A 24,882-nucleotide genomic window follows, 5' to 3' on the forward strand; every position below is an offset into this window, starting at 1 on the left:
ATGGTTGTTGTCAACTCTACTTTTAGAAATGTTCAATCCAATGCATGTATTTGATGTCTTGTTTTCCTGATGGCTGGGGGCTGAACTGGGACTGAATGATCGTGGCAAATGCCCAAGAAGAAATTGGGTAAAGGTCAGCATCATGAAGAGTTCATTAGGAAGTTGGTTATATGTGTCCTTTGGGGATCTTTCTGAATTTCCTGTTTAATTCTCATGTTTCTAAGACACAGTTCAGAATAAGCATGGAAAAAATCCTATTGCTTTTTACCACTAACCTTGTTGCATAGGAAAATTCTAGAAAATCAGTACCTCCAGCAATGTTGCTCCTAGTTTACAGTGAGATAACTGGGAGGGGGGTACAGCAAGAAGTTTACCAGACCTTCTCCTCCTGGATGGAGCACTAAACCCCAAAAATTTTCTGCCTATTTCTGAATCCATCCTTTCACTGCTTTTTAAAAAGACTATACTAACATTAAGCTTTCTCATGTCTTTGCTGTCTTCTGAACCCATATGGTGTAAGAAAACATTATCAAACTATCTTTAAATACTTGTCTCTGGATGTGTTTATCTCCTCTGTTTCTCCTCTTCCTTCCTCAGCAGGCTGTTCTAGTCCTGCCAGCAGTGGGATAAGTTGTTTTGCCTTGTGAATAAGCTGTTCTGTAACCTTTTCTTAAGTCTGTGAAATTGCTGGGCTGTTTAAAGTCCAGCACAAAGTGTTCATCTCTCTTTTATTTTGGTTTGTACCAGGAAATGCCTACAGAGAATGCCTGGGCAATGGGACATGGGCTTCCAAGATCAACTACTCTCAGTGTGAGCCTATTCTGGATGACAAGGTCTGTATTTTCCCCTTCATTCCTTTCAACAGCATTTGTCAGCATACATGAATGCAAAGCTAGGCTTAAGGTTAACATACTAATTTGGGACTTCTGAGATGGTTTCCATTTCTGTCTCTGCAACAAATCCTCCCTCTGAATTCAGGCAAATCACTTATCCTCTCTCCAAATTCCCTACTCACATGGTTTTTAAAAAAAGGATACTTTCCTAGACCCTGTTCCTGATGATGTATATTTATGCAGATCCTTCCTACCTTTATTCAGAGCCTGCAGCTGCTACAGCAAATGTTAGTAATAATGACAATAAAACCAAAGGCTTCTTTGGCACTGAAAAATGAGCTTTCACCACCTGATTCCACCCTGTACCTATCAGTTCTGAGGTCTCATTGACAACTGACCTTTCTGGATCTTGGTGTCATTTTTCCTTTAGCAAATATGTACAGAGGCAGCAGCAGAAAAAATACATAAAAGCAAGCTTAGGTCTCAGCTGTCTTTAAAAGATTGAGGCAGTCTTGCATTATAGAGGAGTTTACAGAATTAAATTAGCATGTAGGGTTAAGCTCCTTTGGAAAGGCCACAAGAAATCATGCCAAGCCCTTTCCTTGTCAAATGTCCCAGCTTTTCCTGGAGGCATCATAGACATTCATCCTTACACAGTTTAAGCCTTCAAGCCTTTCATGCCATGTTCTTTCTCTTCCTCCTGTTTTGAAGTGCTGTGAGACACAAGCACTCAATGGGCTTTGTGCTGTCTGTCTGCCAGGGGTGACTTTTTCCTCTAGGAACAGGGTGGAGCCCAGCAGCTCAAGACTGTTTATGTTTTGGGGTTCACCCCACTCATTCTGTCATTAGACTTGTGCCATGCCAGTTGCAAACAGAGAGGGTGAGAACAAGATCTCACCTTCTGAGGGCTACCTGCATAACTAATCCAGATTTAGTACTCAAGAACTGTCTGGACTAGTGCTGTACCCAGAACAGTCATGATGTGCTGTGGCTGTGGCCCAGCACCCACTTCTTCTAAGACCCACGTGGCTGCTGAATGTGAATCAGAAACAGAGAACTACACACCAGCTGCTGAGGGGTGTCTGCTCTTACCTACTGGCTGGACAGATGGTGGTAGCTCACCCACACACACACCTCCATTTGCTAGAGATGTCCAGAAATTAAGGAAAAATGCATCAGTACATGACTGCCATCCAGAGGGACTGGGTGACATCCAGGATGGTCTAGCATAGTGGACAGGCTCCCGTGGCAATTTAAGCTGATCTAAGTTGGGAGCACCCCAGGGCAGCCCCTCTTGACCTTTCTTTCCCATTTAAAATGAAAAACTAACTTTTTGCTGGGTCATTTTATGGATGAATCAGTTCCCTAAACCATCTATAACCTGCATTATTGCAGGAGGGAGAGCATGGCTGGGGCCGGGGGGGGACACAGCAGATCATCTCTGACCAAAATGGATTTGCACTTCTGTGAAACCACGCTCTTAAAAATGAGCAAGAGGGGGTATGAGAAGCCTCATTTAGACAATGGAGAACAGAGCTGGGTGAAGACTCAAAGTCTTGGTTGTGGTTTAGTTGGGATGTGAAGCCTGAGCTGGCAGTAGCAGCCTGCTGTACCAGCTCAGGAAAATGCTGCTGGATTTTAATGACGTGTTTGTCTCCGTGACCTGAACAATTGCAAACTGTGCACAAGAAATACAGAGAAGTTTTCTTGAAGAGGCTGAAGATGTTGTTGGGACTAGAGGGCAGGATTATTTCCTTTACTCTCTTCTGGCTTTTAAAAACTTTGCATCTGTGGTGATAGCTTAAAACTTCTTAAATAGCATTTTCCTTAAACTGATGAAAAGTGCAGATGTTCCCTCACCCTTGTTTGCAAAAGCTTAGAAGCTCATTTATTAGATCTTCAAAGATTTGAGAGCAGCTTTGCAAATATTAATATTTGTGAATACTTCAGAAATCTCTACACAATGCTCAGTGTTACAGATGAGCACTTGGGTAATTTATTTTTTTTGGTGAGAAATCCCCATGGATTTCCATAATCCTCCATTTTCATTAAGGTGAGATGCAAGCACACATGTGGGGCTGTTGTTACTTATTGACTGATGCCAGCAGATGCTAAACATCAGCCAGGAGGAATGCCCCATGTTTTGTGTTTTGTTTTGTTTTTTGATACAGAATACAACAGGACTTTTAAGCTTGGCCACTCACAGCCAGAGTGTTAAAGAATTACACAGTTTGGCTTCAAATGCAGTGGTTAGTACATGTGACAGGAATAGGACTTTTTAATATCCAACCCCACGTCCACATGCCAGGGTGTTGGTGATGTAGCAAGGGAAATTTTAAGGCTTTTTCAGCTGTGGGTCAGTCTTAGGGCATATAAGCTCCTGTGACATATACTCACTAGATTACATTGAGACATCATCATTTTACTTGTGATCAAGACCAGTGGCAGCTGATAAAACTGTGCTCTGGGATTTCTTTGCTCCTAGACTCCCACCTCAGCTGGGATCCCGTTGCCAGCATCTAATTACACAGTGTAGTTTAAAAGTGCCCCAGTGTGTCTCCTTGCATCTAGCAGGTGTGTCACAGGCCTTCTGGAATACCTGTGTCCTTCAGCAGCAGCAGCTGGGAGGTCAGTCCCCAGGACCAAGCCCAGAGTCTCCTGAGTTCACCTCAAGGAGTGCTAGATGCCTGTGTGTGTGTAACTGTTTCTAGCCTTTGCTTCAGATAGTGGTTCAGATGTTGGGTAGACACCCAAGTGTAGGTGTCCTAACATCTGACTGGATCCCATCCTCTGAACAATCAGTTATCTCCTTCTCCAGGCACAGGAATCACGTACAGAAGTAATTTTGATCCAGCTGGCTGTGTAACAGTGTGATGTATGATGAATGGAAAGCTGCTGCTCACCCTATGAGCTCCTCTGTCAAAAGGACCTTTTCTGCATCTGGCACAAATCTGTGCTCTTGCTGGAAGATAAATGAGAAGCTCAGGCAACAAAAAATACATCTTAGCCTCCAAAAAGAGCTATAAATTAAGAACTTTGGTCTTGTGTATGTGACCTATGACAGCTGGATAGGAGTTTGGTTCTGCTAGTGCTTTGAGGTGGCTTCAAGCTGTGTAGCTGAGTTAGCACCATGCTGGGCTTAAGTTAATGTATCCTGCTTCAGAGCAGAGCCACAGCTGCCCAGCTTCCAGCTGGCTCAGAACAGCAAAGCAGTGAGCTCAGAAGCAGCTTGGATGACAGATACTTCTCAGTTGCTCCTGAAAGTCTTTGGAGAGGAGATATGGTGTCTTTAAACTGTACTGGTGATGAGCTCATCTTGGCAACAGGGAGAAATCTAAAGAGACTGGGAATGGAGTGCAGAGCCCCAGAGGAAGATGCCTGCTGTAAACACTGGCAGGAACTGTCAGCAAGTTTTTCTAGAGGGAGAAAGATCCTCGTCATCTGGAGAGCTCGGAGTGCTGTCATTAGGTGGTTATTAGTTCAAATCATTAGCTGCCTTGGTTTGGACAGGTTAGCAGTCACGTCCCAGCTAAAGCAAAGGAAGAAGTCCTCTAGACAGCATGATTCCATCAACAGCCTGAAGTCTGGCTGCAGGGAGCCCAGTCTGCCCCAGATGTGCAAAGCTGGTGCAGGGAAACACACAAAGCTGTGCTTCCTCACTTACCTGGTAGGAGCCAGCTGGAAAGTAACTCTGCACTGTCTGGTGGAACACGAGTGTCATGCACATGGTACATGGAGAAGGAATCCAGGGATGGGACCTGCTGTGGTCCAGGGAGGAAGGCTAACAGTGTCCACACCATCTCCTTCTCTCATCTCCTTTCTAACATAACAATCTTCCTCCTAAGCCTGAAGAGGATTTAAATCTGTGTTACAGTGAAGTGAAAAATCTTCTTGGAAGCAGAGGAACACTGGGTAGCAGTAGAAGGTTGTTACTCTTTAAAATGTATCAGTCTTCAAGAGGGTGAGGCAGAAAAGAGTTATGCACGAATTGTACATGAACTGAGCTTTGGCCAACTCGTACCAGGTTCTGGGCACGTGTTTTTCAGCTCTGAAGGTGTTGTCTGCAATTCTACCAGAGATGCAGATTGCATGTAGGCTGGTGGAAAATGATCTTGCCACCTTGTCAGCTTCGTTTTCCACAGGCACTGAGGAAGTTCTTCTTTCTGTGATACTCGAATTTGCTTCCAGGAAACCTTGTTTGTGTCCACAACAGAAAAAATAAAAGTCATGCCTCTTTCTCTCTGTGTCAAAGAGGAGCTTAATTATATATTTTTCCAATTCATTTTCTCATGTTTTGAACCATACCTTCTGCAAACTAGAGTGAAGCTGAAACAGTTTTTAGGAGCCAAAGGAGGAAGCTTGAAGGTCAGATTCAAAGAGCAGGAGCCTTGGTTTGGGAGAAATGTTGCCATCTTCCAGAAGATTTTTAGCACTACATGAGCAATTCTGGGTGATGTTCTTAGTCATATGGTTTACTTTTAGGTAGTTCTGCAAGAGACAGGGAGTTGGACTCCTTGGCCTTCCAGTACTTGAAGGGGCTCCGGAAAGCTGGGGAGGGGCTTTTCATCAGAGAAGACAGTGATAGGACAAGGGGTAATGGTTTTAAACTGAGAGAGGGGGGATTTAGTTCAGATATTGGGAAGAAATTCTTCTCTATAAGGGTGGTGAGGAACTGGAATGGGTTGCTCAGGGACGTTGTTGATGCCCCATCCCTGGAGGTTTTTAAGGCCAGGTTGGATGAGGTTTTGTGCAACCTGATCTAGTGGTTCCCTGCTCTTGGCAGGGGGTTGGAACTTGATGATCTTTAAGGTCCCTTCCAACCTTAATGATCCTATGATTTTATGATCCTAATGGGTCCCTTCCAATTTAAGATACTTTATGATTCTATTAATTGAGCAGGAAAGTAAATAAGCAAGGCAGTTTGCCAGGGCACTGGCTAACAGCACAACATGGCATGGTAGACACATCCGGTCAAGTGTGGTTTTGCTTCCCCTTTAGTTGTCCCTGTGACTTAACAATAAATAAAACTCAGTGTGGAATTCAGATCACAGGTTTGGGTTTGTGATTTTTCTTCTCCTCCTCAGGGCTATTCAGAAGATGGGCCTGTATAAGGGGAAGTTTATTTTAGGGGATTTTATAGAGGCTTAAAAATACCTTGCATGGTTGAGTTCTGTCCAGAAACAGCACATTACTCCGTGTGCTAAAGACACAGGCAGGTTTCATCACAAAAATTATTCCAAGAGCACTGGCTTACAAAGTGCTGGAAGATGCTATCTTCACAGAACAATGGAACAGATTAACCACAGCTGCTGGTTGTAGTTTCAGCCAAACATTCATTCACTGACAGATTCCTTTGACTGGAATAAAATGTGAGGGGAAAAATGTAAAAAAAAAAAAAAAAAAAATTAAAAAAATGAAGCAAAGGAAGTTCAACCAAAATTAGAAAACTGATTGTAGGATTTTACTCTTTTATTTTTGTCACAAGAGAGGAAATGTAGGTGGTTGGTTTTCAAAGGTCCCATTCTTCTGAAGGAGGAGAGTATCCTAAAGTGGGGAAAGATCTGCTCAACCTGGAAAGAAACAAATGCCACAACCAATAAACAAATAAGTAGCAAAGTAGCAAACCTCTGTCAGCTTTTAACCAGCCTCCACATTTTTGTGAATAGTGTTTTTCTACTTCTTCCTACTCATCAGGCAAAGAGAGGACATGCTTCTCTTTTCTCTGAAGCCAGCAGCAGCCCACCAAAAAAGAATGTTCCTGTTACTTCAAGGTCAAATTTTGGTCACATCACTAAATTCACTGATTTAGGTGGAAGCACTTTTGTACTTAATTTTTTTGTTTACAGGCTCAAGAACCTACCAATAATGTCCCCAGCATCCTAGGAAATAGACACTAGAACATTAAGTTTCAATACATACTTGGGTTGCTGCTAAAAATGACAGGACCTCTGATTTGTCAAGGCTCTCTCAAAGCTGAAAAGCCACCACCAGATTCCAGCTCTTCCAGTCTGCACTGGTTCTGCCCCAAGTTTGAAAGATAAGGATCATAGCTTGCAAGGAATGTACCTCAGAAATAAATCTGCCTGTATGGAAATGGCTTGTTATTTATTCTTAGTGACAACTGCTTCATTTTTGTGTGAAAACCAAAACCATTTGAGTAGGAAAATAGAATACCCTGGCTTATTAAGACCATGCAGTTTCCAAACATAATGATGTTTTATAACTTTTGAAACTGTGAGAAAAATGTGTCTTGGGTAGCTTAGTCACCCAAAAATGACAAAGCTTTAAAGTAGCATAATGAAAGCATGAAATACTGAAGAAATTGCAGGGGGAAGGAAGGGGGGGGTGGGGAAATAACTTTTTGCTGAGAGTTGTGAAGAAACTGTGGACAAATCCCAAACTGAAATGAAACCAAGCCTGTACTTCTGTTTGGCTTATACATAAGCATCAACCCTGGGGCTATGATATAATTTTCAAGTCAAGAAAAGTAATTACTGTTTCCTAAACTGATTAACTGTTCCTTAATGTCAGTGCTTAGAGAGTCATGCTGATTTAATCCTGTTATCTCTTTACCTCCAGAGGAAGTATGCGCTGCATTACAAGATTGCTCTCATCATAAACTACCTGGGGCACTGTATATCAGTAGGGGCCCTTATAGTTGCCTTTATGCTTTTCTTGTGCTTGAGGTGAGTAATCTCTTTGCATGCTTCTAACTTGGTGGGGTGTGTGACACTGGCTGGGTTACTCAAGTCTTCTCATCACACTGTCCAGGATATGGATGGTCTTGAAAAATGGTCGTGGCTTTTAGAGTCCCCAGCGTGTTCGTGGTTTCATTGATGTGTTGGATGAGCTGAAATGGTGGCTTCATGCATTGGGGCTATTTGTATTCAGGAAGAGAACTGTGCATGATTTAATGATGTAGCAAAACATCCAGTGAGCACAGAGTTCTTCATTAAGGGACACTGGGATTTGAGTGTGTTGATTTGCAAGTTTTGGGGGCAGGTTTTCTGTTTTATAAAGCAGGGCATGATAACATAAGGCATTTTGCATTCCCTGACAGATAATGCCCAGATCTAGACCAAAGGAACAGAATGAAATAGTCACATTTTGCTTTGGGTTAATTTCAACTTTTCGTTCATTAAAGAATGTTCTTAAGTAACAAGAGAAACATCTTTAGAGGTGCTTTATCCCCACCAGTGCTCATGAAATGATGAATGCAAATCGATGAACCTACATAGAAATACTTCCCTTCACTGGCTCAGTGGCACAGAAGGGAGTTTGTCAGGTCAAATGTCAGTGAAAGAAAGTCTGTGAAGAAGAGTTAAGGGCCACAGGGAGAAGAGAAAGGGCAGGAGAGAAGGAAAAGTGGAAGGTAATAGGTAGATGTGCATCAGTCATCATATGTATTGTATGTACACACCTAGAGTTACAGGAATGTATTTGAAGGTGTGGCCTGGTTGGATATTTCTCTACTATTTGATGGATTACCCAACAGGTATTTCTGTACTGTTTGTGCTGCCTTGTCAAGGAGTCTTCAACCTGAACTTAGAACCAACTGCACCAAGTGCTGTGCAACTATAGTCTTTGAGAAAAATCTTATGCTAGTAGCAGAGGAGAAACAGGTGGAGGAATCCCCCAGGACTACAGCATGATTGGAGTGCTGTGTCCAATTCTGTAGCCCCCAACCTAAGAAGAGCATGGAGCTCCTGGAGAGAGTCCAGAGGAGGCCACAAAGATGATCCAAGGGCTGGAGCAGCTCTGCTCTGGAGACAGGCTGGGAGAGCTGGGGGGAGAGGAGAAGGCTCCAGGGAGACCTTAGAGCACCTTCCAGTACCTGAAGGGGCTCCAGGAAAGCTGGGGAGGGGCTTGGGACAAGGGCAGGGAGTGACAGGACAAGGGGTGATGGATTAAAACTGGAAGAGGGGAGTTTTGGGTTAGATATTAGGAAGAAATTCTTTCCTGTGAGGGTGGTGAGACCCTGGCCCAGGTTGCCCAGGGAAGCTGTGGCTGCCCCATCCCTGGCAGTGTTGAAGGGCAGGTTGGATGGGGCTTGGAGCAGCCTGGGCTGGTGGGAGGTGTCCCTGCCCATGCAGGGGGTTGGAACTAGGTGATCTTTAAAGTCCCATCCAACCCAAACCAGTCTGTGATCCAGTGATTCTATGATTCTAAGTCTTCCTCTTCATCATTCCTAACAAGAGGGCCTTATTCATTAACAGGAATCTTCTTTCAACCCGGCATCTATAAACAGAATAATCTATGCTAATGGGAAGCAAAAGAAGCTTAAAACATTCCATAGGAACATTAACATTGCATGAGTCTATATTTCCATTTCAACCTTTCTACTGTGCATATGATGCAAATTCCCACAGTGCTTGGAGAGACCTGAATTAATTTACACTGAATAAAGAATGCAAATGATTCATTGTAACTATATTCCCTGCTCCAAAGCTGAATCTTTTATAAATGCTTGAGTAAATAATGCAAAAACAATTAGATAATATGGGATGAATATATCCAGCTTCTAACACAGAAGGGGTCTAGATGATCTTTAAAATTGTTCTTCTGGTATTTAAACTTTGACTTAAAGATTTAAATTCTGCACTTATCTTCAGCATTAAAAATCACTGTGGCAATTAAGTACTCCCTGTGCATGCTGTGAGTTTAGATAGTCCATCTTTTCAAATTCCCATTGTCTCATGCAAACAGAAATCTAGTGTCCAGCCAGCATTAACCAGCAGGAGCTGCCTCAGTGTCCGCCGAGTGCCTCTTGTTCTCAGAAGTTCTAAAGATGCACCAGTGAAGGCAGTCCAGGTTCATGTTGCATGACAGGTTTCCCCTACACAAATTCTAGGCTATGCACATTTGCATCACACTTTCCTCTTCAAAGTGTCCCAAGAGCAAATCACTTTATTCATTAATTGCTATTATTTGGGGCTTTTTTCCCTCTTTTAGTTTGGATGGAAGAAGGTATCTATTAATTGGGTGAAATGAGACAATTTAGATGATACCTGGCTCAAAAAGCAAGAGAAGACCCTGAAGGCTAAACCTGATGGTCCCATGTCTTGCCCCAAAGGAGAAATCTGTTCCTTATTCCTGGCCTCCTACACTCATCTGCCTCATTCCCTGATCATCTGTTGAGAGCCTTCTGAAGGCTCAAGTTCTGCAGCTGCTCCATAGTTTTCTGTGTCTCATCTACTTGATATTCCTTCACTCTGTCAGTGCAGATGTGGTCCCAAAGGCAGTCCTGCCTGAGGGAAGAGACTGGAGGAGCATAACTGCTGGGAAGGCTCTGGGATCTCTTCTAAGAGCACATTAAATAGCTGATTGGCATGGGAAAGAGGATTGCTGTGGTGGTCAGCTAGTGAGGTGGGTGTTTTGCTTTTGGACATGAGCTTCACCATCACCATTCTTGCCCCAGCCCAGGTAGCTGCTACACTGATGGAAGCTTAGTCCTCAGTTGTGCTGAAGTGGGAAGGGGAAAGAACTGGATCTAGTCCCTATTTTTCCAAATCTATTATATGTCACCTTATGCCCATCTCTTGTCTTCCTCAGTCCCTTGTGCAGCCCTCTGGCACAGCCCATTCTCCACACCAGCAAGAATGTTCTACTGTCTTAAACTCTAAGGAACCATACAAAATGATATTTTGAGGGTTGGAAAGTTCAGATGTAGCAGCAAGAAATGAAGTCATCTGCCACCTGTGTTTGTGTTGCCAGGAGACCCCAACACAACTGAGAAGGGATGAGAATTCAGCCAAGAACTCCCTTTTACTGCAAAGACCTTTTCTAGCCTTGTCTTCTCCAGTTCTGTCACATAGGAACCGATCCTTTTTCTTGGCTGTGCAATGAAAAATAGGGCAGTAAACATTTCATTTAGCACCTAAACAATAAAGAGTGAAGCCCAGCCTATGGGAGAGGGCTTGGTTTTTGTTGGCATGCTGACTGAGTGGCAGTGGGTCACTGGGTTGGCTCCCAAATATCTAAGTCAAGGATGGTTCCTCGAGGTAACAATGTAGATGGTCTTAGAAATATAAGAGTCATGTTGTGTTTACAACTCAAACCCACAAACAAAAAGAATTCTGCTGAGAAGGAAAAATCTGTGCACAGGCCAGATGTGCTGTAGAGCTGCACTGATCTCCAAAGCAGGACCTGGAGACATTTGCTCAGGGCACTTCACAGGACATTGTTAAATACATCTGCACTGCTGTGAATCTCACAGTCTGTTCTCATTAATAGTAAAAAGTTTGCTGAAGCACTCAGGTGCATCCAGGCAGTTCGCTGACGTGCCTCTCAGAATCCCACATGATCACACTCTCACACTAGTAAAGCAGAAGTTTTCCATAGAAGGAACCCTGCTAATCAAAACAAACAAACAAACTCAAAAAACCCAAAAGGATTAAAACATTTCTCATGTTCTTCAGAATTCTGGTTTTTCTTTACTGTTGCTGATAATGCAGAAACCCAAATTGCATTGTCCTGGCTTTTTGCTTGCTAATGTGCTGTTATACCGGCCTCAGAGGTAGAATAAAAGGCCTTAGTAAAACTCCTGACTCATCATTAAAAAATGTGCTGGCAGTGACCTGACTGGATTCCATCAGAAGATGTTATATTTGTGCAGGAGCGACTGAAAAAGTAGGACGGGAAGAAGGGGATTTGTTCTGGGAAACATCTAAGTCCCTGCTGAGTTTTGCGTCCAATAAAGAAGGATGGTGCTGAAAGGAAGATGGGCTGAGGATTAAAAATGACATGTCCTCTGCACAGGTTGCTGGACAAAGGCAGCTCTAAAATACCAAACCCACAAATGTTGGCAGCACAGCTTTTTTCACTAGTATGGTGGTAACAAAGGCAAACTGAGGTTGTGAGGGAACCTTTCCAGTTGCCCCTAAATTTACCTCTTTCTACTTCCCCTTTAAAACATCAGATTATTTTTTCTCACAGGACTGAGGCAGTTTCCCTTTTCTTTCTCATTATTACAACCAGATTTCCTAAATCTCACATCTTTTTTTCTCCCAAAACACTGGATTTTTTTTTTCTTTTTTCTTTTTTTCCCCTCTAACCACCTCCCAGGGTTTAGGAGAGAAATATCTACTTTCCTTTATCCTCTCCTGTTCTACACTCCTTTAAACTGCCTCTTGATATTCAGTCTGGCATGCTGTTTGGTTTTTGTTGTGACAATAGTGACAACGGAAGAGTCTCATTAAATTATTTGTAGCAAACTGTCAGAAGAAATGGAGAGCATCTGTACAGAACTGGTTTCACTGAGCAAAGTGATCTGACACCTCTCAGAGCCTAGATACTGAGGATATATTAGGTGGGTGCACAGTTAGCACTGTGCAGGAATGAGAATGGTGGAGCTCTGTCAATAAGCACATATGCAGTGAGATGGGCTTCTTTGAACACATCTGAAGTGCCTGAAATGATGTGAAGTGTCCCACTTACTCAGATAAAAGGCAGAAACACACTACCTATAGATTAACCTTAGGCCAATGTCTTTGCTTCCCACTGCCTTTACTCACCTCCCTGTCACCTTATACCTGTATGACTTGTTCTTAAGAGTCTGTACAGAACCCACCCTGCACAAAAACTGCAGAGGAGAACAAAGCCTTCCTGAAGTCTTGGATTAACACCAGAAATTAAAAGTGTGTCCAGAGAGCTATATTCTTAAAATGGGGAAGTTTCCACAAGCTGCATCTGAAGTAGAGGTACTGTAGCCTGGCAGTTTGAAGGCTGGCAAGGACTATTATTGCTGGCTATAAATACATCAGTGTGGAGTAAACATTAGAAACTGAAGAGATACTTATCCTCAAGGACAGTGTCAGTGCAAGAACAAATGGGAATAGGTGCTCTACAGATAGACTTGTGAGTGGATGTTGGAGGAATGATTTCCAGCTCACAGGACAGAGGGGTCCAGGAACAATGTAATGGAGGAAAAACTACTAACCTGGAGTTAAACTAGAGTTTCAGGAGTCCAGAAAGGACTTTTATTCAATTATTTTCTCCACCTGGGCTTTGGAGGAGCAGGTGGCCACTTCCTGTCCCATGTTCAGAACATGTTCCTAGTGCTGTGCTTCTCTCATTGCCAAGGTTTTAGCTGTGAGGCAGTGGTTTTGGAGATGGACACTAATCTGGCTAAATTCTGGTAACAGAACTGCCCTGTGCAAGATTAGATCTGTGTTGAGTGACTAGCTAAAACTTGTCTGTGCTCTCTCCTCCCCTTGATGGGGATGCAATAGTTTTGGGAACAGTGGAGCAAGCCTTGCAATTTTTCCAGGGTTTTGGAGGAAGGAAGAAAGTAAAGTTTGGTCTTTCCAGCTGACATATGAATCATGCTCAGGAGTGCAGTTTACTTAAAAAAAACCCTAACACATCCTGAGTCATCTCTGGGAAGCAGAATCAGAGATATTTTCTAGCCTAGAATGCTTAGTTACCTGCTAAAAAGGCACCTGCATGTGTTCAGGTACTAAATGGTTCAATTTCAGTTTTCAGCCAAGGAATTGCAGATCTACATCCCTCACTAACTCCAGTGTAGTTCAGCACCCAGCCTTCTTCTTCTCTTCTGTCCAGTCCAACAGGTGAACACTAGGGGAACCACTGGAAACATTTCTGCATGCACAGTGAGCTCCATGAGGCTAATGAATTTAGACCAAGCACAGGAATGAGTAATTGGAAGCAGCAGGTTCTGAAGGATCATTTATGGTCTTTCCTCAATTTCTGGCCAAATACTAAAAACTAATAAAATATTTCACACCACGTTTTGGTGGAAATGAGGTGAAGGAGAATGTGAACAGCAGCATCAGTGCCTCAGATTTTCCTCCTTGGTTTATCCACACAGTATCTGCAAAGGTAGATAATGGGACAAACTTTGCTAATTGTGTAATTGTAATATAAGCACAAAACCAACAACCCTTGAATCCCCTAGGTGGTCATTTAAATTAATTTTCTTTCAGATTTTATCTTTTTTTTTTTTTTTTTTTTTTTTTTATTATTCCACAAGAGGCTTATGAGTGAGGACATGCTGTACACTCTTACATTTCCCAAACAGCAGCTGTAAGCCAGATCAACCACTATCAACTCTCAGTGTCTGGCTTCTGAAGTCCTAACTCCAAGATGTGCAATGCAGCTGCAATGGTCACTCTTCAGTGAAAACATTCACCCTCCCACAGACTGGACTGGTAGCTACAACCAGTGTCAATGGGACAACATCTCAGGTAAACCCCAGAGAGCTGTAGCCCCTGCTGCTCTAAGGCTAGTTTGTTATGGGCTACTAAAACCTGAGCTGCTAAAGAAAGATTTTACAGCCCTGTTTGCTATTTGGTTCAAAAATTACTGAAGTCTGACTTCCATTTAGCAAAGCAAATTAGAGCAGATTCCTAAATCTTTTTTTATCAGCAGCTGAACCACAAGCATGTGCTGTACTAAACAAAATCATCTGTATCTGACTTTGTCATTCCTGTGAAAACAACAGGAGTTTTCTCCAGTGGAAGAGCTCTTTGCACAGTCAAGATTGGAGCTATATTCTTAGACTGGAGTATCCAGTGCCTGGGTTTCAATGAGCCCATATTGAATTAACCCCGGAGTTCTCAGGGGCAACATTTCTCTTGGCACATTGGCTGGGAACAAAGCACAGGCTGATGTAGGGTCCTTTAGTTATCCAGACTGTTCCTTGTCAGCATGCTCACAGGTGGCTTTCAGAGGGCTATTTTTGACCCCTTTTTACAACTCTCCACAGCTGGGCACAAGCACTGACAGTGGACACAGTTGGTCTGGTGCAGCCCTGGGGCTGTCCCACCTGTGGTCCTGTTCTGTGTTCTCTTTCTTGGCTGCATCCTTCCAACCCCAGGAACATTGCTGCTTTAAGCCTTTGTGTCTAAAGAAGGCAGGATGCCCCATGTCCTGTGGTTAAAAATTGGCTTAAAGACAGGAGAAAGGAGTTTTGGAAAGGCTTGGTGGAGCACAGGTGGTTCCACAGTCGCTTTATTTATCCTAAACACTAATGGAAGCTGCTGCTTCTCCTCTTCACCTGAGCATTTCACTCCTGCCCTTCCAAGTTACTCTGTTCCAGACTTTCATTCTTCCCTTGCAACTGCCCCTTGCAGGCAGGGGGAATTATTATTATTCCTGTGGGAATATTTCTGTTCCCCCAGGCAACTGACACCAAGCAGTTCACTTTCTCTGCCAGCCTCCCCAGCTGCTTTTCCCATCTGTAAGCATCAGTACTGGAATATAAGCAGTGACTGAACATGAGCACACAGGGGACACCATCAGGACCTCAGGGGAGGCCTCTGTGTGGATGAAAGCAAATAGGCCATGACAGGCACAGAGCCTGGGAAATACCTTGCTGTTGAGTATTCTTCCCACTCCATGCCATTTGTGGCTTGTCCATGAGCTTTGTCTGCCCTAGAAAAGGCTAAAGAAGAAAAATGGGGGGTTTTTAAGTGTTGTCCATGATTCCCCTCCCTGTTTGTCCGACAGTCGTGGACTCTCCTCTCAGATTTCTTCTACCAACTCTTTTCAGACAGATTTTGGGGCAGCAGTCTTAATTAAACATCATTATTAATGGAAATCTCCATTAATTAATAGAAGGTTTCCAAGCTTCTTTAATAAAGTTATAATTTGCAATTGCTTCAGTGCAGATGATTCAACTAATTCAGCGAGTTTTCAGCCACGCTGGCACATCATTATGATTGCTGATGTTAATTGTTTGTCTCACGTTTTGAGTCAGAAAATAGTAGCTCTGCACATCCCAGAGGAAGAATACTGCTGTGTGGGTAGAACAAGAAACCAAGCATGAATCAACAGAAAGGCTACTTTGAGTTTTATTTTAGAAACCCTTTTCTAGATTTCCATTTCTGGATCAGTGAGGCCACCTGTACAGAGTTGATTGGATTTATTTTTTTTTGCCTTCTCAGATCTCAGCATTTCCCAAACAAAACCAAAAAAATATGGCTTTTTCTAATTCTCTGCTTTCTGTATCCAGCCATACAATTTTAAGGTCATTTGACAGGAATAATTAGCAGAGTGTGCTTTCTCTACCAACAATCAGAAACTCTTTCTGCCCACCCCTGACACAGGCTGCACTCAACTGCTGGAGAATTTTGCTTTCATTTGTTGCTCTTGTTCCTAAGATAGAAGCCGAATTTTGACACCCTGCACACCAGGGGTGGAATATAGTCAGGCTTGAAACCTGGTTGGTTCTCAAATCACATAAAGAGGTCATTAGGTGTAGTTTCCCAGCATACACCTGGTTTTTGATTTACTAATGCAGAAGGCCAAAGAGAAGTATGTTTGATTTCACCTCGATTGGTCCTTTGTGTCTAACGTGCTGCAGAGCTGAAGATACTGCTTTTATGGGGCTCTTTTCGTGTGCAGTGAGTGGGAACCATGTCCTTCTTATCTGGTCTTGGCCAGCACAGCCAGACACATACTCTAGACTCACTGGAACATACTCATTTTTCTGTACAGTTGTCCCTAAATTCCTGTAGACATAAACCAAGGTATTTTCTAACTCAGTCTCCAGTGAAAATACACTGTTGCTTGCTACACTCATCTAGCCAAAGCCTCAGGTCACTGCCCTTGGGGCAAGTGGCTGTGCTCTGAAAAAATCCTGCTGGCAAAAAGTCCTGCCTGCCTGACATGAGGACACTTCTGCCCAAAGCAGCAGGACTCTCCTGTGGCAGAACCTCAGTGAAAACTCTTGCCTTGTCAGAAGCAGTTGGCTAGAGACCATTGAATAGCAGCCAAAGCACTGGTTGTTAAGGAATCTTGAGGAGCCAATAAACTCTTTCATTTAGGTTGGAAGAACAAAGATCCTTCCAGTGGCAGAACTGTAAGTCCTTCTCTTCTTCTCAAGGAAAGCTTTTCCCTTCTGCCCATTCCTTCTGTGTCTGACACTACTTGCTATATGTCAGTATTTCAGCCCAAAATCTGCTGTCAGGCACAGCCAGAAGTGAAATTGCTGCATGAACTGTGCTAGTGGAGGAGCATGTGCTGGAGATCCACTACCAACCACTCCTCCCAGCTTGCTCCCACAGCCCACAGGACTAACAGGTCCCTGCTGTCCTGTTCCAGGCTCTTTCTGTCCCTCACTGCAGCTCCCAAAGGACAGGAGGGAATGCAGCTGGGAGGAAATGCTTCCTCATCCAGCCCTTGGGAGGGGAAAGGCAAGCAAAGAAAAGGAACCAGCACAGGCCAATGTATTTCACTGTGAATAACAGCTGATGAGCTCTTCGTTCCATCATGTTGGTAGCATAAAGCCATGGCCTGGCCCCAAAAGAAGTTCAGTGACTCCTGTGATGAACTGGGGCTACCAGCTGGGTGATTTCATGTGATTAGATGTGATCTCTGAATCAGGCATATTTTAAAACCTCTGACTGCCAGCAGAAGGAGGTAAGAGCCAGGAACAACCAACAGGCTACCTCCCCTGCTGCCCATACTGTCTTTTGGTGATCACTGCCGGGGACTGGGTCACAGTCTACATGGCTCACTGCTCTGACTGAACATGGAAGTTCTTATGTCCTTATGTTGTGGCCTCAACTCTTAAATCCGTCCTGACTGAATTGCTACAACTTCTTTTCTTATTCCATCCATACTTGGACCTCAGCACCACGAGAGAGCTGGTGGGAGAGCCCATCCAAGGCCTTGACCCACACTTCTTGTCTGAAAAGAATCAGGGCAGGAAGCAAATAGAGGGAAAGGTTCTTTCATGGAAATTTTTGGCCTCAGTCCATGGTATCTTGTGACATGCCAGACTCTGCCCTCCAGAGAAGGCAGCTCTCTGCTCCCATTTTCCTGATGTTGTCACTGCCAGAGTCTCCAAATTGTGATATCTCTCTACTGAGGTAAGAAAAGCCCCAGATTTCTTAGCTCCTCAGTTGAGAGGGAATGCATTCATGCTGATCAGTGTGACTCTAGGGAATTTATAATACAGCTCAATATGTTTCAAATTCCATCTTCTCCCATTTACAACGTGATGAGAATTCCTTTTCAGTGCTGCCTGCAAGGGCAGTTACTGCTCTTTCTGGAGCACATGCTTGCCTACTTTTTGACTCCACACAGTGAAGGCAGTAATTAACCAAGGAGAAACCAGTCATGTCATAGAAGACTTGTGACTCTTAAGTTTAAAACGTTTTCAGAAAGAGACAGGTCATTTTTATGAATAACAGGAATATTTAACTTTAAATTAAGGCTTGTAAGTGTAAGCTACCTTCCATCTACCAGTAGGCAGGAAAAGACCTGTGGAGGACAAATTACCCTGTGAGTATTATGAGTTTCTCCCTCAGGCTTTGAGTTGAGTGAGTATGACAAGGTTGGCTTTGTCCCTTCACAAATGTGATGATGACCTGTGCTGCAGGTCACTAGTTACTCACCAGCTTTGCTGCCCAACCTGGGTAGTGTCCTTCATTGACTGTCCACCTCAGCCTCCCCACTGGCTACACAGATAAGCTTTATGCACAGGGTAAACCCCTGAGCCCAGCAGAGCAGTCTCATATGAATAGTTTCTGTAATGAGGGGACCCTGGTCTCATCCCTCGAGCTGCTGCACCCGTGCTAAATAACAAGAATAACATTCCCCAGCAGTGCCTGTAAATGGGAGCAGCCTTCTCAGGTGGCTGGCAAGAGATCTTTCCCTTGTTACATCAATTGATTTAGCTGCAGCTCTCCACAGCTGTGCCCTGCAGCCTCCACACACTGTTCTAACTCTGCTGTTTCTCCCTCCCCAGTATGACCCTGACACAGTTATTTCTCAAGCTTTTCCTGCCCTTGGCTATGAATTGCATTACTGCCACTGTGATTTCTGAGCTAGAAGTAGTTAGGAGATGGAAACAAACAGAAGACATGTGCTCTGGGCTCTCTACAAGCAAAAAGGAACTTTGAGTCTCCATTTGGGACTCTTGCTAGAAGGAAAGGAGAGGAAAAATATTAAAAAAGGGAAAAGGTTAAAATCATTCTGTGCCTGGGGTCACATCACTCCCTGAGCCACTGAGAAACTCTGCAGCACTTTGAGCCTTGTGTATCTCAGCCTGACTGTACTGGGGCTTCCATTAAAACCCTAATTGCTGGTAGCACCAGCAGAGTAGTGGCCCAGACATCCCAGAAGCAAATCCTGTTCCTCACCTGTTGGTGCTGATTTGCCAAGGCAGTGATGTGGTGGGGAATGTGACAGGGGAGAGGCTGTAGCTAGAAAAGCAAAATGCTTGTTCTCCAATCTGTTCTTCCTTGCTCGGTTAGTCCCAAAGACATGAAAGTTTTCAGCAGATTAAAGCACCTACTTACCATCCATGCAGCACACAGAGTGTCTCAGAAGGGGAATGTACATGGTACGAGTTTGCTGATACCCAAAGTGTGGCTTTTGCTGAAGGCAGTGGGATGTGGGAGCCAAATGTCCCTCTTTCATATCCAAACCATTACTTGATAAGGCTTCAGGCTTCATTTTGGTACATTCCAGCAGCTGGCCACATTTATACTTTCCTCAGTTTTACACCAGAAAGGCATCTTCCCTCTCCACATGTGGCTTTTTGTAAACAGGGAGAGTTTTGATCAGCATTATCTGTAGAGCCTGGGAGTTCCCAATACAGACCAGACCCTCTTGCTCTGGTACCTGGACAGACATCCCTACAAGTTTGCCTCTGTCCCAAGCATCTTACAATCCAAACAAAATCCAGTGGTTAGATGCAGAGAGATGGGCAAAGAAAACAAAACAATTTGAAGCAAGAAGTAATAAGAAGGGAAAAGATCAAGCAGCCAGAAGATGCTGATGTTGTCTTTACATTCCAAGATGCAGAAGATAATGTGATTTTGATGATGGGTCCTACTGAGGGGAAAAGATCTTTTTAGGAAATGAACAAAAGGTCTACAACAATTTGTTTGATGCTGGTTTTCTCTGTGGCCAGTCCAATGTCCTGCTGGAAGTCCTGTGGGAATAAGATTTCTTCCAGCCAGAATGAATGATGTTCCACCATAGGGGATGATTAAACTGCATTTAAATGGAGGCATGCAGTAAGGATTATTTTTTTCCCCATTCCTTCATCTTCTCTTTGTCAAGAAATACATTCAGGTGGCAAGTGTGCTGGGTCTGTTTTGTTGTTAGAGCTCCATAAAGCAATTAATTTCCTGCCAGTAGCTCTGCAGTTTGACCTGAATTTCCTCAGTTTCTAGTCCCCTGCCTCCCTCTCCTCCTAGAAGCAGTATTTCAAACTCCTTCCTTGATCTGCTAATCCTTAACCTGAAGGGGGTGAATAAAACCTCCAGATGAACATCATCCACAGGACATTTATGTCTGGAATGATCAGCAGAGGACAGAACTTAATAATATGTTTCAAAGTTTGTCCAGAGCCTGATGGGTTCCTGGGGTTCAGCATAAAAAGGCAGTAGGTGTTGGTTGCCTAGTTTCTTAGAAAACCTAACTGTGAGTCTTTGCCCTTTGTAAAATTTTCCAAGTGAGATGTATCTCTGACATGTTCCCTGGTAGCTCAGGTTGTGCTGAGACAGACACTGTGGGGTTTGTAATCTAAATAAAAGATAATGGATCTGAGCAGCTGGAGATTTGTTTTCCAAATCCAGTCATGAGTCACTGAGACTCTCAAGACAAAATACCAATTTTGTACTTGGAGTTGTTAAACTCAGAAACTGTTTTGACATTGGCTTAGCAGGGTAATACCTCCGAGCATGTCTCTGTAAGTTACAGTTTCTCCTGTGTGGGAGGTCTTCTGTTTGTCTTATTGCTGGATTGTTGGGAAATTTGTGAGAGATTTGTGAGGCTGAAGGACATAACTGAATTGCTTCTGGCCCTAAAAATGACTAATCAAGTCCCAGGAAAAGTACAGTAAGTGTTTAATGATAGCAAAATAGTGTTTGTTATTAAGAAGGGTGGCTTGTTTGTCAGGCAAAAGACTTGAGGCAACAGCAGAGTTGGTTACTGGGCTGTGCCTTTTTGCTCTCAGTGGGATAAGCTACAGGCAGCTGCAGCTGAGCAGGTTTGAAACCACCACTTTCTGTGTTTGTCCAATGTTATTATGTCCTTTTCTGCCAGACACTTTCCAGCCACACTTCTCCAGGCCTGGAGTGTTGCCTGGGGTTGTTGTAGTCCAAGTGCAGGACCTGGAACTTGGCCTTGTTGAAGCCCAGACTATTAACATTAACCTAATGATCTAATCTATCCAAGTCTCTGTAGAGCCTCCCTGTCCTCATGCAGATCAACACTCCTGCCTATCTTGGTGTCATCTGCAAACCCGATGATAATACACTCTATGTCCTTATCAAGATCATTAATAACGATGTTAAACAGAAATGGTCCCAACCCTGAGCCCTGAGGACACCACTTGTGACGAGCCCCAGCTGGATGTGACTCCATTGACCTCCACTCTTTGGGCCAGACCATCCAGCTAGTGCTTGATGCAACAGATCGTGTGCTCATCCAGGCCATGAGCAGCCAGGTTTTTTATGAGAGTTCTATGGAGAACTGTGTCAAATGTTTTTTGGAGGTCCAGATAGACAATATCCACATCCTTTCCCTCATCCAGTAGTCAGGTCATCAGGTTATAAAAGGGGATCAGGTTCATCAGGCAGGACCTACCTTTCATAAACCCAGGCTGACTGGGCTGATCCCATGGTTATCCTTTTTATGTCTTCTAATAACACTCAAGATGATCTGCTCCATGACCTTCCCTGGTACCAAGGTCAGACTGACAGGTCTGTGGTTTCCTGGATCCTCCTTTCTGCCTTTCTTATAGATGGGTATTACATTTGCTGCCCTCCAGTCCATTGGGACCTCCCCAGTTAGCCAGGACTTCAGGTAAATAATGAAAGTGGCCTGGTGATCACATCTGCCAACTCTTTCAGCACCCTTGGATGTAGCCCATCAGGTCCCATAGACTTGTGTGTGTCTAAGTGGTGTCATAGGTCTCTGACCACTTCTTCTTTCATTGTGATGACCTCATTCTGCATCTCCTTCCTGTCTCCTAGCTCATGTGGCTGTATAGCCATGGAGCATCTGGTTCCACTGCTGAAGACTGAGACACAGTAGGTGTTGAGCACCTCAGCCTTTTCCTCATCCTCTGTTACTAAGATCCTCTTTGCGTCCAATAAAGGATGGAGATTTTCCCTAATCCTCCTTCTGCTGTTAATGAATTTATAGAAACATTTTTATTATCCCTAACAGCTGTAGCTAGTCTGAGCTCTAGCTGTGCTTTGGCTCTCCTAATTTTCACCCTGCATAGGTTCACTTCATCTTTATAGGCTTCATGAGTGACCTGTCCCCTCTTCCAAAGGTCATAGACTCTCCTTTTGTTCCTAAGGTCCAGCCAAAGGTCCCTATTTAGCCAGACTGGTCTCCTACCCCACTTACTGGTTTTCTAGCACACAAGAACAGCAGCTCCTGTGCCTTTACAACTTCTTTCTTGAAGTATGTCCAGCCTTCTTGGACTCCTTTATCCTCCAAGACAGCCTCCCAAGGGACTTTGTCCATCAGTCTTCTGAGCAGGTCAAAGTTTGCCCTCTGGAAGTCTAAGGTGGCAGTTTTACTGACCTCTCTCCTTGTTTCTCCAAGGATCAAAAATCAAAAACTCAATCATCTCAAATGATCTTGTTTCAGATGACCAAGTCACTTTCTGTCTAGCTTCAGTGGTATTTCAGTTGCATCATGCACTGGTTGCCTCCTGGAGCCAATTTCAGCAGCAAGTATTATTTAAGATGTTCCCTCTTTTGTTTTATGTCACTGTGTCCCAACTCCTTGCAGCAAGATTTTACATTTGGCTCATATTTAGCATTGAAAGGGGGCTGGGAAAGGACTAAAACCAGACACAGATATTTTCTGGTGAAGGAAAATACACAGCTCTACCTTAAGACAGCTTGGTACAGCCAGCTGCTCTTGGGACTGGAAACCAGGCAGTCCATAGTCTCCTCTCACATTAATGGATCTGAAAACGTAGAGCTTGCCACAGGTGAGCCTGTTCAAGAGACTTACTGAATGTAAACTAAGATAGTTTTGCCACTCCAGAGCAGATATTTGTCACCAAATCTCCTTCTGTGAGAATTGCAACAGACTCCAGTGCAGCCTTGTTATTTAGGGGCTTATCAATTCCCATGGACATTATAATAGAGCTGATGGGATGGGGTAGAGAGTAGCAAAACTGATAACCAAGGATGAAATGACCATTTGAATATTTGGGTCTTTCCAGTAGATCCTGTTTCACTTGCTGGAATGTATTTTCAGAGAGAGTTCCTGCTCCTCCTGTGCTCAAGACAAATTGGTGTAGATGGCTTTGCAGAAGTCATGCAGTTTGGTTTCTGGAAGAAAGGTACACAGCAAGAAAAAGAAGCACAGGTTTTGCCATCCTCCTGTAGCTGTTTGATATTGATGTAATTTCCTTGTGTTGTGACTATGCTGCAAAATACAGGTTTGGGCTTTGATACTGTCTGTGCAATTTAGCCAGAGAATGGGACCAGACCAGATATACTTGTTGGTAAAACATCCTCACAGACTGTTACTGTTGACCCATTTGACAGACAAACCTCCTGTTTCATGGTGTAAGAGAGGTAATGGGTGGGGCTAAACCATCAGGAACTTTGCAAGTGAACAGAATTAGCTTGTTTATTTTATGTAGCCATTAATGTGTATATATTCCCCATAGATGATGATGTGAATCTATTTCCCTGTCTAGGAGTATCAGATGCCTGAGGAATATCATCCACTGGAACCTGATCACCACCTTCATCCTGAGGAATGTGATGTGGTTTCTGCTTCAAATGATAGATCACAACATACATGAAAGCAATGAGGTAAGTGCTTGGAGATGCTGTGTAGTTTGGAGGCAGGCAGGAATGGTGAATTTGTGCAACTGATAGAAATATGACAAAGGATTTTCAAGTAGTTTCAAAAAAAGATGAGGAAAATGTGCTTGGATTCACTAAATTTTCATTACTGAATATGAAGGGCTTTTTTAAGTCAAAACCCTGCCCAAAATCTTCTCTCTTACCTTCACTGATCACAGATGCTTTCCAAATGTACATACTGTGAGACACGATGTACATTTGGTGGTTCTTGGACATGTTTGTCAGAGCATCTTGCAGTGATGTGCACCTGTGTCAGGGAAGTGTTCATTCCAGAGGGCAACATCTCCATGCACAGGGCACAGAGATAAGGGGTTTGGCTGTTGAGGCTCTTGAGGCTTTCACAGAATCACAGAATTACAAACCCTGGAAAAGACCTTTAAGATCATCCATCCATGTGACCAACACCACCACATCAGCCAGACCAGGGCACTAAGTGCCACCTCCAGCCTTTCCTTGAGCACATTCAGGGATGGTGCCTCCACCACTTCCTAGGAAGTCCATTCCAATGTCTGATCACCCTCTCCATGAGGAAGTGCTTCCTGATATCCAACCTAAACCTCCCCTGGAGCAGCTTCAGGCCAGGCCCTCTTGTCCTGTCACTGGTTGCCTGGGAGAAGAGCCTGACCCCACCTGGCTACAACCTCCCTTCAGGTAGTTGTAGAGAGTGATGGGGTCCCTTATCCTTTGTCTGGTGACTGTGCATATCTTGCTGCCTGGAGTCAGTGAGACTCCCAATAAAATAAGAATTAGGGGCTGAGAAAGAACAATTTTTGCAGGTTGATAATGTTGTGGTGGTTTTTTTTTTTACAAAATTCCTTTTTTCTGCTGATCCTTTCTTCACTGTCTTGAGGATGAAGTTCTGCCATGTGGGCTGCATCCAGCAGCAACTCCTGTCACTGAAAGGCTCATTCCTCCAGAGATCCAAATGCTTCACTCCAGCTCCTGCTGCTGCTTTTGCACTAGCTCTGTTCCTTTTCTTGATCCTCTGAGCAGGATTGAACTCTTGGAGACTCACTAACTGCTGGAGAATTAACCCAGCAAACAGAAAAGCAAGTTTTCTGCTGGGAAAATTATCTAAGTCAGCTCTCTGGTGGGTGATTGAGAGTCAGATACAGTGCAAAGACCACAGAGATCCACACAATAAAAATAGGAAGGCTGAAAGGGGCAGTAAGTGGTGTGTGTGAACACATTTCCTTGGCAAGTAATAATTTTTATAGTCCCTT

General features: G+C 43.7%; 1 protein-coding gene across 1 annotated transcript in view; it reads left to right on the forward strand.

Moving 5' to 3' along the window:
• Positions 1–24,882, forward strand: part of CRHR2 (corticotropin releasing hormone receptor 2) — a 102,529-nt gene that overhangs the window by 40,198 nt on the left and 37,449 nt on the right. Inside the window, exons 3-5 of the mRNA XM_009997328.1 lie at positions 748–833; positions 7,413–7,519; positions 23,488–23,605. Of these exons, the coding sequence (XP_009995630.1) occupies positions 748–833; positions 7,413–7,519; positions 23,488–23,605 (311 nt within the window). The remainder of the gene's footprint in view (positions 1–747; positions 834–7,412; positions 7,520–23,487; positions 23,606–24,882) is intronic.

Source organism: Chaetura pelagica, unplaced genomic scaffold (assembly GCF_000747805.2).
Source record: "Chaetura pelagica isolate M959 unplaced genomic scaffold, ChaPel_1.0 scaffold184, whole genome shotgun sequence".
Lineage (NCBI taxonomy): Eukaryota > Metazoa > Chordata > Aves > Apodiformes > Apodidae > Chaetura > Chaetura pelagica.